This window comes from Ochotona princeps, chromosome 16 (assembly GCF_030435755.1).
Source record: "Ochotona princeps isolate mOchPri1 chromosome 16, mOchPri1.hap1, whole genome shotgun sequence".
NCBI classification, from domain to species: Eukaryota; Metazoa; Chordata; class Mammalia; order Lagomorpha; family Ochotonidae; genus Ochotona; species Ochotona princeps.
In genome coordinates this window covers 54617721-54631035 of record NC_080847.1, presented here as the reverse complement: position 1 = coordinate 54631035, position 13315 = coordinate 54617721, and the positions used below count along the sequence as shown (strand labels likewise).

Sequence of the window (13315 nt, the reverse complement as noted above, 5' to 3'; positions counted from 1 at the left end):
CCTCCTCATTGTCACTGTCGTTTTACTGTGGCTTGAGGGTCCCCATGGCCACAGAGTCTGCCCCCAAGTAGCTGGCATTATTCTGGGGAGACCCCAACTGTCACTTATGGTGTCGAGATTGCCAATGAAGAGATACCAGGGCACAGAACAGACCTACGAATACAACTCGGGTGTATGGGACAATCTGCAATGGTTGCATAGTATTGGATGCCATTTAGAACCTTCTAGAAGGAACAAAGTCAAAGTTGTTTTTTTCTTTTTTGGAAAAACCAGCCATGCCCAGGGCTGTGTGTGTTTTGTTTGGGGCCTGCCCAGGTGGGATAGCTCCATCTCTTTATTAATTATCTATTTAGCTCTTGCGTCCTATTGTGCTGATAAAACACTCAAACCTTTACATCTGATAAAATTTATGGAATTGGGCCAGTGTCATGGCCCAGTGAGCTCCCTACAACACCAGCACCCCAAGTCACGGGGCCCATCCAGAGAAGTGTTGGTAAGACACCAGAAGACCCACGGCTGATGAAATACTGCCAGGATCGGGGCTGGTGTGGTAGCATAGCAGCTAAAGTCCTCGCCTTGCAAATGCCAGGATCCCATATGGGCACTGGTTCTAATTCCGGCAGCCCTGCTTCCCATCCAGCTCCCTGCTTGTGGCCTGGGAAAGCAGTCGAGGATGGCCCAAAGCTTTGGGACCCTGCACCCACATGGGAAACCTGGAGGAAGCTCCTGGCTCAGCTCTGGCCATTGCAGCCACTTGGGGAGTGAATCATCGCATAGAAGATCTCTGCTCTGTCTCTCCTCCTCTCTGTATATCTAACTTTCCAATAAAAATAAAATAAATCTTTAAAAAAACAAAGGAATACTGCTAGGATGACAGGTCAGGATCTATTTCCGGCTGTTGACTGCACAGAGGTTACGTCATCCCTGGCAGAAGGCAGAGCCAGGCAGTGTGGGACACACCGTGCAATCTTACAGGAGTTTTCTTGTGACTTTCATGTTATTTTATAACAGCCGCCTGTGGCACAGGCATCCCATACAGGTGCTGGTTCCAGTCCCGGCTGCTCCACTTCCGATGGGGCTCCAGTCAGAAGGGAAGCAGGACATCTGAGCCAGCGGCTTAACGCAGGCCAAACGCCCACCCGCCTCCTTTCCCCCAACAACTGAAGCTCAGGGTTTGGTTTTCTGACCTTGCAGTGGAAGGTCACCACCCTCAGGGTGCAGATGGGAGAAGGCAGGACTGGTGTTTGGCGATGGTGGCTTGGCGCTCGGGCCATGGGCAGGGGGCAGCGCGCACACAGGCAAGAGGCAGGTGTGGGTTCCAGAAAGTGTATTTGGATGGAAGGGAGCAGGACCCGGGGCTGGGCTGTCCTTCAGGACCTCCCGCAGGCCGAGGCTGAGGTCCTGGGCGCCAAGACAGGGGTAGCCTTCTGGGGGTTTGCTGGGAAGGGGCACCCATACTCCCAGAAACCAGCAGAAGCCAGGTCCAGAGCAGCAGAAGGGCTTCCCGGGAGAGGCCACACTCCAGCCTCACCCTCCAGCAGGCAGCTGGGAGCAGGTGCTCGTGGGAGAGGGGGCTCCCTAAGGGAAGCTGAGGCCGTGAGCACCTGACAGGACTGAGGTGGGAGAAGGCAGGCCACCTGGAGGTCATGGCAGCAAAGGGCCAGGCTCGAGGGAGCTAAGAGCTGAGATGGACTGCGCGTGGAGTGGGCAGGGTAGGCAGGGCGGGCAGCCATGCGGGATTGGCCAGTGCATGCCCACCCCCAGGAGGCCGTGCCAACTGCTGGCTCCCGCCATGGCTGATGGCCAAACGTCCTCTGCCTCCCACCAGTGAGCTCTGAAGGAGTGGAAGGGCTGGGATCCCCGAGGGCTCACAGGGGCGGGGAATCAGGCCGGGCTGCCTCTGTGGCCTGCTCCGGAGCCTTCTTCTCTGATGTGTCTACATCTTTCTGGTCACCAGCTGGAGCTGGCACAGGTGCATCATCTGTAGAGGACGGAGCAGGACGCTGGCTGCTAGGTCCACAGCCGCTCACCCAGCCGCTGCTCCCTCACACCCAGGGTCCAGCCCTCCTCCCTCACACCCAGGGGTCACAGCCCTTCCTCCCTCACACCCAGGGGTCCAGCCCAGCCCCTCCTCCCTCACACCCAGGGTCCAGCCCTCCTCCCTCACACCCAGGGGTCACAGCCCTTCCTCCCTCACACCCAGGGGTCCAGCCCAACCCTCCTCCCTCACACCCAGGGGTCCAGCCCCTCCTCCCTCACACCCAAGAGTCCACCCAGCCCCTCAGGGCCAGCACCTGTGTCGGGATGGAACTTGAGCTGCCCTGCCGCGGGGTTGGGGGCCCGGCTGCCGCCATCCTGCTCCTGCTGCTGTCCCTGCTGCTGCTTGCGCTGCTCCATCTGCAGCACAGCCTGCGGGGCGGAGGAGGCGCCAGGTTGGGGTTGTGATGCTCACCTTCACAGGTACCCAGGCCTGGGCCCCAGCAGCCCACAGCGGGGTCAGCGCCAGCCCTTCCTCTACCCGCCTGGGTCCCAACAGCACATGGTGGGGCCAGGGGCTGGTCCTTCCTCTACCAGCCTCAGCTTTGCCCTTCCAGACTGCTACTCCCACAGAACCAGGCCATCCTCCATAGATGGGGCGTGGGGGCACCTGGCCACAGGGAAGGCCTCAGTAAGCCCCGGTGGACCCTGTTGTCCTCTGCCCCCTGCCCAGCTTTCCAGAGGCCACAGACCATCCCAGACCCCGACAGCCCAGTGGGCGAGGTGGCGGCTTCCCCGCCCGGCCGGCTGGCACCTGCTGCAGCTCTCTCTTCTGAGCCTCCAGGCGGTCCTGCGAGCGCCCCAGGGCCTCGGTCTCCTGGCTCAGCCGCTGCGCCCTGGCGTTCAGCTCAGCCTCGCGCGCCGCCAGCTCCTCCTCGAAGCGTCTCAGCTCCTCCTCCGTATAGGCCGGGTGCATCTCCACCGTCTGCGGGGACAAGAGAAGCAGCTGAGACCCAGTGCGGCCGGCGGCCCCAGAGGACGCAGGTCAGGGCTGGAATGGGAAGCTGTGGACCCCCGGAGCATCCGCCACGTCCTCACCTCCCACCCCTCCGCCGTGTCCCCGAACTCCTTCCTCTGCGTGGAGGCGAGGAACTCCTCCAGGGTCACCAGACGGTCCTGGTTGGTGTCCACCTGGGGCAACAGGGCGAGGTCAGGAGAGGAGCTGGCCACGGCCACGCCCGGCCACGCCCACCCCTCCACGCCCCGCCACGCACATTCTTCATCACGTGCTCGCGCATGCGCAGTCGCTCCTCCTCCATCTCACGCATGTCATCCTCTTCGTTCTTGGGGTCGTACACCTTCTCCAGCTGCAGGGTCAGGCCAGAGGGAGAGGCGGGGAAGCCTGAGCAGGACCACCTCACCCCATCTCCACTTCAACCAACAGCCTCAACTCCCAGCAGCCTGTGGGGCACTCCCAGAAGCCTACTGGGAGTTGTAGTTCTCCCCGAGGGCTGGCATCTCAGTGGATTGTTAAGGGAATTGCGGGGCCTACAGTGGCCCCCCGAGGTGCTCACCTCCTTGGTGAAAAGCGCCTCGAGCTCCTGCTCATCCAGGACGCCATCGCTGTTGATATCTGAGGAGCAAAGGACAGCAAGGCACCTCAGGGACAGATGGCCGCATGCACGTGGCCTGAGAGGAGGCAGGATTTTGTACAGGCTGCCACCAGGTCAGGGAGGACAGGCTGCTGGTGGTGAGCTCAGTGGGGGAGTGCGGGGCTCAGCTTTCCGTCCCCGCCCATGAGCATGGGCTTGTCCTGGTGTGCCTGGGTCCTGGTCACGCAGCATCAAGGGCTACAGCCCTTGGCCACCACAGCAGCATCCCGTCCTCTCCAGCCCGCGGGCGCCTTCACCAGCGCCATCCTCTTCCTCAGGCCTGGGAGTTAGCAGGGAAGACTTTTCCTAGCCCACCTTTGGAGCAGCACGATCCAGTACAGCTGCCATGAGCCAAGTGGGCGGCTGAAGTCGAACTTCAGTTCTGCAGGCCCACTCATCCTCTGCCTCCAGGCAGGAGCCCCGGGGGGCTGGAGGCTGCCATGCTGGGCAGGGCAGAGAAGGGACATTTTCTACCCTTGCAGAGAGCTTACGGTACCCTCCATTTACAACACTTTTCCAACAAATATCTGCAAGGCTCTGCACCCCCTGACTCCACCCAGGTCATTCTTCAAATGAGCTCATACCAGCCTTGCCAGCCAGCATGGCAGCCGGTGTCCCTGTGGGGCCAGCCACCATGGCAGCCAGTGTCCCCGCAGGGCCAGGCAGCATGGCCACGGTGTCCCCGTGGAGCCACAGAAATGGAAGCTGACATGAACACAGTGAAGGCCTCCACTCCTCACATGACGCTGAGGGAAGTTAGTCCCACGCATGAGTTACCTGGGCATCTCACTGTCACTGGAAAAAAGCATGACGGTTGCTAGGAGTAAGGGGAAGGGGACCTGTTTCACAGGAATAGAGTTGCAACAGGAAACTCTATTCCTGGGGACTGGGGACAAATAATCTACACACCAAACCTGGAGATGCACATTGAAAGATGATCAGTAAGCTTTGTGCACGGTGGCATGGCACCCTAATCCTCTACCTGCAATACCCGTATCTCACAGAGGCAGTGGTCCAAGTCCCGGCTGCTCCATTTCCAACCCAGCTCCCTGCTAATGTGCCTGGGAAAGCAGCAGAAGAGGGCCCATGCACATGGGTTCCTTTAGTACATGGGAGAAGAGGGTGGAGTTCCAGGCCCTTGGCTTCAGCCTGCCCAGCTACAGCCATGGTGGCCATTCAGGCAGTGAACAGTGGATAGAAAATCCCTTTCTCCATAACTACCTTTCAAATAAATGTATTATTTTCTAAATTGGACATGATAGGGTGGCTCAGTTGGCTAATTTTCCCATTACAAGCACCAGATCCTATATGGGCACCAGTTTGTGCCCTGGTTGCCCCACTTCCCAACCAGCTCCCTGCTTGTGGCCTGGGAAAGCAGTCGAGGACGGCCCAAAGCCTTGGGACCCTGCACTCGCTTGAGAGACCTGGAAAAGTTCACGGCTTTTGGCTTTGGATCAGCTCAGCCACAGCCATGAGGCCACTTGGGGAGTGAACCAGCAGATGGAAGATCTTTCTCTTCTCTCTGTAAATCTGCCTTTCCAATAATAAAAAATAAATCTTTAAAAAACTTTTTATCATGAAGTACATAATCCAGCTCCATGATCTGGGCTAGGGAGCACCCTCTCGGTCTCTGGGTCCCTGAAAGGCGAGTGCCAGAGGGCTCAGCCTGGTCTGGGCTCCCTCCCCACCTTACCATGCAGTATGAAGAAGGTCTTGGGGTTAAATCTGTTGGGATCCAATCCATCCAGCTCCTCCCACACCTCCTTCAACTGGGCTTGGCTGCCCTGTGGAGGAGAGAGTCAGGCGCTGGTGAGCCATGGGCTCCAGCCACAGAAGTCTACTCCCAGCCAACCAGAGGCATTCCTAAGCCAGGAACCCAAGAAAACTACAACTCCCAGCAGCCCCCATGGTAGCTGGGTATAATAACAGGCACTTGCGTGCCTGGGGTGTTCCTGGGAGTTGTAGTACTTCAGCCACTTTCCAGTCAAGAGTGGGGCAGTCCTCACAGGCACGTTGACTTTGGGGTGCTCTCGGTGCCGGCGCTGTTGCTCCTCCAGCTTCTTCTCTGCCTCCTTTCTCTGCTCCTCTCCCAGGGACTCTAGGTAGCGGCGTCTCTCATGCTCCTTGAGCATCTCGTAGCGTTTGAACTCCTCATGATGGGCTGCGTCATATTGGGCGAGGTCCCGGGTGGCCTGGGGGAGAGGCAGGCCGTCAGAGGCCTGTCATCCCAGGCCCAGCTCCTAATCCCACTTCCAGATAGTAGGTCCTCAGTGGTGAACCTGGCCAGAGCAGCTCGGCCTCACCTGTCCCAAGTCCCATGCCCTGAGCTCACTAGCTCTTTCTCTCTCATTGCTCTTACCCTGTAACACACCCTCTGTCTTGGTTTACAAAGGCAGCAACATGAGCCCGCCTCCCCCATGTTCTCTGTCCTCTAAGTGATGAACGACCAAAACACGGTGGGCAGGCCCACTAGGCTAAGGGACAGCGACATTTCACTGGGGCTCTGGCCTGTGTCCCAGCTGCTCTGCTTCCGAGCCAGCTCCCTGCTGATGTGCCTGGATGTGCAACAGAAAATGACACAAATGCTTGGGCCCCTGCACTCATATGGAAGACTTGATGGGGTTCTAGCCCCGGGCTTCAGTCTGGCTCTTGCAGACTGTGGGGGAGAGAACCACTAGATGGAAGATCTCTCTCTGCTTAGGTTAACTCTGTCTTTCAAAGAAACAAATAAATCTTACACACACACACACACACACACAGAGTGGCCTCAGGATGGAGGACAGCGCCCTGGCTGGTCAGAAACACGAGGTCTATAAGTTCCAGGGTGCAAGGTCAGGCCCAGATTTCCCTAGCTGCATGATGCTGGGCCAGTCACTCAGCCTCCCTGTGCTTTCGCTTCCCCCTCTGGAAAATGGAGATTACCGCCCTACGCTGCATTGAGGATTGTCCCCACCAAAATATATGTCCACATGGAGCCTCGGGGAGTGATTTGACCTGGAAAGAGGGTCTTTGCGTGAAGAAGAGTGATGACTAGGGCCAGAGAGGAGCAGATAGTTTCTGGAATGTTCTAGAGACAAACAGGGCTCAGCCTAACCTAGGCTGTTACTCACTTTTAGAGCCACCAGAGGGAGCTAAAGGATCTCCAGGCAAGGTTGTGCAGTGGGCTGAGCTGGTGGTGCTGGGGCTGTGGCAGGGCTGTGAGCCATCAAGGGCAGTCACCAAGGGCCCCGACATGGCAACAGTACAGCCACGTCTCAACAGAGCCCTGCACCTGACCTGCCCATGCCTCCTGCTTTCTCAGAGTGCAGGAAGATTCCAGAAACCCTCAGGCCACCATCAGCTGTAGGGAACGGCAGCAGGTAGGGAACCAGCTCCCATCCAGGACACTGTTCCCACCCCCCTGCACCCAGGACCCCTGCTGTTACCGTCTGGATGAGCAGCTCCAGGTCGCGGGCCTCGAATGTGTGCTGGTTCTGGGGGTCCAGGTGCTCAAACTGCCTCAGCAGGCCCAGGTGGTCCACCTGCACGTCTGCACAGAAGGAGGGAAGAGCCGGATGGCGTGACTGGCAGAACACTCTTCCCTCAGGATCCCCTCTGGGGGCTGACGGTGGGGTGCAGCAGCCAAGCCTCTGCCTGCATGCAGCACTGTAGCACCGGAATTCCCTCCGGGAGCTGGTTCAAGTCCTGGCTGCTCTACTTCCCATCCAGATCCCTGCCAGTGCGCCTGGGAAAGCACTGGAGAATGGCCCAAGTGCTTGGGCCTCTCACCATGTGGGAGACCTGGAGGAAGCTCCTGGAGCCCGGCTTCAGACTTGAAATAAAAAGCTGTAACAATAACCAGCATGACCTCACGGCTCATACACGCCAGGCCCTGCCCTGGACACCTTCATCACGTTTTACGATGCTGTGAAAATGCTGGGTCCCTGATTAGGCCCACTTTCGGGATGTGAAAATAGAGGCCCAAGGAGGAAGTGGTTGTGGGGAGGGCAGGAAGCAAGTAGAGACAGGATCTTTGACCCACAAAGATACTAACAGGTCAAAGGACAAAGTTCCGGCCACGAGGGACACGAGGGCCACGGCTGTCACGGCAGAGTGGCTGCCCAGGGCAGGCGGGGCTGTCTCCCCTTGGCACCATCTGGTCAACGGGCAAACGGCTCAGGCAAGTCCAGCTCTCCCACGGAGGGAAATCCACAGTGAGATGAAGTAGACCAGGGGCTGCCTGAGCCCCGTGGTAGTGACGTAGGGGATCGCTAAAGGTTTCTGTTTGGGGTGAGGAGTCGGCTGCAATAGCTACAGCTGAGCCAATCCAAAGCCAGGAGCCAGGAGCTTCTTCCAGGTCTCCCATGCGGGTGCAGGGTCCCAAGGCTCTGGGCCGTCCTTGACTGCTTTCCCAGGGCACAGGCCGGGAGCTGGATGATGCTTTCTCAGACGCTTTGGCCAGGGGTTGGACGGCAAGCAGCGCAGCCAGGACCCTACGGGGTGGGCGCATTGGTGCCTTGACTTGTTAGGCCCCAACAATGGCCACTCACTGCCAGGCACATTTTTTTCAGATAGTTGAACAATTAAGACCTAAACCACAGTTTTAGATACACATGTTGAGGGCCTGGCGGTGTGGCCTAGTGGCTAGAGTCCTCGCTTTGAACGCGCCGGGATCCCATATGGGCGCCGGTTCTAATCCTGACAGCTCCACTTCCCATCCAGCCTCCCGTGGCGAGGCTCCACAGCCACAAAGCCGCATGCAAGTCATGAATCAACCCTTCCGTGCATTTCAGTCACCTTGAGGCACAGGCACTCGATGGAGCAGCTAATGCCCCACTTGGGAAACCCACAGGCTGTATCAGAGGACCAAGGTTCAAATCCCAGCTACACATCCAGTTTCAGCTTCTGGCTAACATGCCCCATGGGAGCAGCAGGGATGGCTCGTGAACTTGGGTCTCTGCCAGCTTCCAGATCCTGGCTTCAGCCTGGCCCCATCCTGGCCATTGCAGGCATGTGTGTCTGTGTGCCTCTGTCTTTCAAACAAATAAACACTATAAACAGTTGATAAAATGACTATGACATCAGGCCTGACGCGGTGGCCTAGTGGCTAAAGTTCTTGCCTTGAACACGCCAGGATCCCATATGGGTGCTGGTTCTAATCCCGGCAGCCCCACTTCCCATCCAGCTCCCTGCTTGTGGCCTGGGAAAGCAGTCAAGCACGGACCAAAGCCTTGGGACCCTGCACCCGTGTGGGAGACCTGGAGGAAGCTCCTGTCTCCTGGTTTCAGATCGGCACAGCACCGGTTGTTGCAGCCACTTGGGGAGTGAATCATTGGACAGAAGATCTTCCTCTCTGTCTCTCCTCCTCTCTGTATATCTGCCTTTCCAATAAAAAATAAAATAAATCTTAGAAAAAGACCATGACAGCCCACATGGGGCGCCAACTCAAGTCCTGGTGACTTGGCTGCCGATGCAGCTCCCCATGAATGCATCTAGGAGAGCAGTAGAGGTTGGTCCAAGTCCCTGGGCCCCTGCCACCCACGTGGGAGACCCAGATCCCCTGGCTTTGGCCAGGGTGAGCCCCAGCGTAGCAGCCACTTTGGGAGTGAACCGGCACACTGAAGCTCTCTCGTCATCCTGCGGACACTGGAGGCCCGCCTGCCCCGCGCAGACTCACTGGGTTCCTGCTCGGCGTCCATCTTGGCCTTGAGCAGCATGCGCAGCCGGGACACCTCCTGGCGCTTGAGCTCGTCCAACTTGGTGCGCACATGGTGGCTGACGAAGTCCAGCTCTCGGCTCAGCTTCCCACTCTGCAGGGGGATTGGGGGCCGCTGGGTGAGGCTGGGCAGGCTCCCCCTGGTCTCTGCTGCAGCTTCCTGATGCCCGGGCGGGTAGAGGGCGGAGAACAAGACCCCAGCCCGCGACCTCCGCAGGCACATGCTGGGCTGCAGCCACTCTCATTCCTCACCTCAGGGCCTTTGCACCTGCCATTCCCCCCGCCTGGGCTGCTCTCTCCTGCACCCGCTGGGCAAGCCTGCCTAGATTTCCTTCATTGTCCTTGAGCCCTGGAGATTGCTGGCACTTGCCTGGGCAGAATCCCCCCAGACCCTCCCCGACCTTCCACGAATTCTGGGGGCCCTGCCTTTTCCAGACTTCGTCTGAGCACCTTGGGTTACGTATACTTGTGAACCACAGCCAAGCGTCCCCTTCTCCTGCTCACAGTCTCCCCCCAGAGCATGCTGACCACTGACCCCTTGAGTCTCACCTCCTGCCTCAGCCCAGCAGGCAGTGACAGTCCCTACGGTCTGATGTGACATCCCCCAAGGAAGTCCCCCCACGGGTTATCCCTTCCCAGCCTTCCTCTCTCTCTTGTCACTCTGGGGCTGTCCCAATGACAGCTCCCACCGACAACCACCTGGGATGTCCAGCCATGTCCCCCACTCCAGACTGTAGAGGGGCGTGGCCTTCATAAACACAGTGGACAAGGTGACCACAGAGCTGGTCCTGGCAAACAGCAGCGAGCCCAGCATGTGCATGGGCATCCTCAGCCTCAGTGTCTCCCTCTGTGAAATGGGGCCAGTCATGGCTGCTCAAGGCCCATGTGAGGGTTGGTCGGCACATCTAGCATTCCAGTGCCTCTACCCTATTGAGGCAGCCCCATGCCAAGTGCTCTGGGAACGCGGCTGATTGGTCTTCGGGTGCCCAGCCCTGCTCCTTGCCCCCGCACCTTAATGTCCTCGGCATTGGCTGCCTGCAGCTTCTCCCGGAAGTGGCCGTCCGTTTCCAGCACATTGATGACTTCCTGCAGGTACCGGTGGTAGTACAGGCCGGTGTCCTGGGCGAAAAGGACAGTAGCTGTCATGCCCTGCTGCTCTGGGTGGCCGGGGCAGCAGGCACTGGGACAGCTCGAGCCAGGGGTGAGGGGAGCAGACAGTGTACCTCGACACACAAGGATTTTGCAGCCAGCAGACCCAAGTTCTAAACTCCACCTGCTGGGTAACTCCAAGCCAACTGCCCGCCCAGGGGGCCGCAGCTGTCACCTGGTATTCCAAAGCCCTGAGCAGAAGGGCTCTGAGCACCGTGTGGGGGACAGTGCAGCCCAGCAACCCCCCACAGTGGGCGCCTCGTGAGCCGGCAGTGAAACCCCACGTCACTCACTCATCCACCCACCTAGTGCTATGCTTTGTTGCAAGTCCTCATCAGCTGACCCACCAGCTAGAGACCCACGCAGGACGAGGGCTGCCGGTCGAGCACCCAAAGACACAGGTCACGGGCTGGGGGGCTGCCAGTCGAGCAGCCAAAGACACAGGTCACGGGCTGGGGGGCTGCCGGTCGAGCAGCCAGGGACACAGGTCACAAGCTAGGGGGGCTGCTGGGCGAGGAGGCAGCAACACTGATCTCCCACATGGCTGGCGGGGACGCAGCTCGCACACTCCCACCGTGTGCGTTAGCAGGATGCCAAGGACAAGCAGCAAAGCCAGGTACTGGTCATCCCCTCTCTAGCACACACTCCCCAGCCCAGGCACTGCCCTACATAAGCCAGCAGACGAGGACGACCGAGACCCTGGCCTCTTTCCCGTGTATGCCTGGATGGCACGTTTCTCTCCCTGAGCCTCCTCCTTCCTATTCCTAACACCAGCAGCACGCCCACCCCTAGGTATCCACAGGGGACCGCTGCCAGGCCTCCCCTCAGCCACCACAATCCGGGAGGCTCCAATCCCTTACTCAGGAGACCTGCCTGGTGGTGAAGCTGTTGCCTGTAACACGGGCATCCCATAAGGGGGCTGGTTCAGGTCCTGGCTGCTCCACTTCCCACTTCCTGTGAGCGCACCTGGGAAGGCGGCAGAAGATGGCCCAAGTGCTTGGGTTCCTGCCACCAGGATGGGCGCCGGTTCTAATCCCAGCAGCCCCATTTCCCATCCAGCTCCCTGCTTGTGGCCTGGGAAAGCAGTCGAGGACGGCCCAAAGCCTTGGGACCCTGCACCTGTGTGGGAGACCCGGAAGAAGCTCCTGGCTCCTAGCCTTCAGATCAGCTCAGCTCTGGTCCTTGTGGCCACACGGGGAGTAAACCAGTGGACAGAAGATCTTTCTCTTTGTCTTTCCTTCTCCATGTAAATGTTTCCAATAAAAATAAATAAATCTTTGGCCTGGCGGTTCTAATCCCAGCAGCCCCACTTCCTATTCAGCTCCCTGCTTGTGGCCTGGGAAAGCAGTTGAGCACGGCCCAAAGCCTTGGGACCCTGCACCCGTGTGGGAGACCCGGAAGAAGCTCCTGACTTCAGATTGGCTCAATTCCAGCCTTTGCAGCCACTTGGGGAATAAACTGACAGACAGAAGATCTTTCTCTCTGTCTCTCCTCCTCTCTGTATATCTGCCTTTTCAATAAAAAATAAATAAATCCTTTTAAAAAAAGAAAGTTTCGGGATTTGCTGAATGCCTGTTAGAATAAACAGCTCATGCGCCTTTTCAGATTTCAAACTACAACTCCCATGAGCGTCAGCAGGATGAATGCCCTCAGCTAGCTAAGATCGCCTGTCCTCCAGGATTCTGGGAAATGAAGTTTTTATTTCCACACGCCTTCTAAGGCGGCAAGGTCCCCAATAAACGCAGCAGTTGAGGTGGAAAGGGATACTGAGGTTTTTTTTTTTTTTTTAATTTAAAATCTGACCTGATTTTATATTCCTCAGAGCAGGGGTACTCCACTTTTCCACTGAGTCAAACCCGCAGTGCTCCGAAGATCGACAGGCAAGCGACATGCACAACCTTTGGGGTGCCCTGGGGAGAAGGGCGCACTCACGGGGCTCTCGGTGGCGGCGCTCTCGTCCTGGCTGGGCGACCCCCGATCCAGGGGCACGGCGCCCACGGCGCGCAGCAGCGGCAGCAGCTGGAGGAGGAGGAGGAGGGCTCCCCGGGGCCCTGAGCGCGCCATGGCGGCTTCAGGTCTGCGGCAGAGAATGGAGAGCGCTTAGACTCGCGGGGTTAGGCCCCAACACCCACCCCAGCGTCGCCCCAAGAATCCATCCCCAAAGCGTGTCGCCCGCCACCCGAACGCAAGGTTCCCGGCGCCCCTGCAGTCTTTCCCTCCTCCTCCGCCGCCCAAGCGTCCTGGCCCCCCAGTACCTTCTCCCCTCAGACTCGCAGAAGCCGGTTCTCGACGGTTCCTCCCGAGGGACCGGGCTCGCACGGCCCGGCGCTCCCCTGCACCCGCCGGCCACCGCAGCGTCCTACCGGGCGAGGACCTCTGCCGCCGTCCCGGGAGCCCAGGCCACGCCCCCGCCGGGCAGCGCCCGCCCCCAGGCTCCTGATTGGTCCACGCTGGCTCTGAGTCCCGCACCTCCTGCCCGGTGGCCCCGCCCCCTGCCCTTGCGCCACTATTTCCGAAAACTTCTCTTCCTTCTGGATGCTGCCCTTTAGGCAAAACAGAAGGAACAATTTTACCAAAGAAAACTACAACTCCCAGCAGCAGGCGCTGGCTAACTTCCGCTGGCATTTTGGCCCCTTAGCTTCATGGGAGTTGTAGTTTTATTTATTGTGCCTGCAAGTTACCTGCCCACCTTGTAAATTCCTAATAAAAAGATGTGTGGAGCGAAACGTCGCTGCTGCTTCTCTCGGATCCCTTTAAGGAACGCCCGCATGCCGTTCCGATCCAGAACCCCGCTGGTTGCCTGGCTGCAGTGCTGGCCACTGGCTTTGTTCAAAGTGAAGTT

At 58.7% G+C, this 13315-nt stretch overlaps 1 protein-coding gene across 1 annotated transcript; it reads right to left on the bottom strand.

The window, feature by feature from the left end:
* Window positions 1-1690: 1690 nt before the first annotated feature.
* Window positions 1691-12776, bottom strand: NUCB1 (nucleobindin 1). Its single transcript, XM_004597176.2, has 13 exons — window positions 12729-12776; window positions 12406-12550; window positions 10336-10443; window positions 9286-9418; window positions 7055-7158; window positions 5636-5821; window positions 5323-5413; window positions 3552-3610; window positions 3252-3344; window positions 3076-3168; window positions 2792-2962; window positions 2295-2409; window positions 1691-1981 (listed from the first exon to the last, which is right to left on the bottom strand). Exons 2-13 carry the CDS (start codon window positions 12535-12537, stop codon window positions 1869-1871), a joined length of 1398 nt encoding a protein of 465 aa, XP_004597233.2. The 5' UTR covers window positions 12538-12550; window positions 12729-12776; the 3' UTR covers window positions 1691-1868.
* Window positions 12777-13315: the final 539 nt, after the last annotated feature.

Excerpts from the sequence above, each read along its gene's own strand:
- NUCB1 (XM_004597176.2), bottom strand. The coding sequence starts at position 12,537 with ATGGCGCGCTCAGGGCCCCGGGGAGCCCTCCTCCTCCTCCTCCAGCTG. Across the intron at positions 3,345-3,551 it reads AGGCGCTTTTCACCAAGGAG|CTGGAGAAGGTGTACGACCC; the intron begins GTGAGCACCTCG and ends CTGACCCTGCAG. Across the intron at positions 2,963-3,075 it reads ACACGGCGGAGGGGTGGGAG|ACGGTGGAGATGCACCCGGC; the intron begins GTGAGGACGTGG and ends TTGTCCCCGCAG.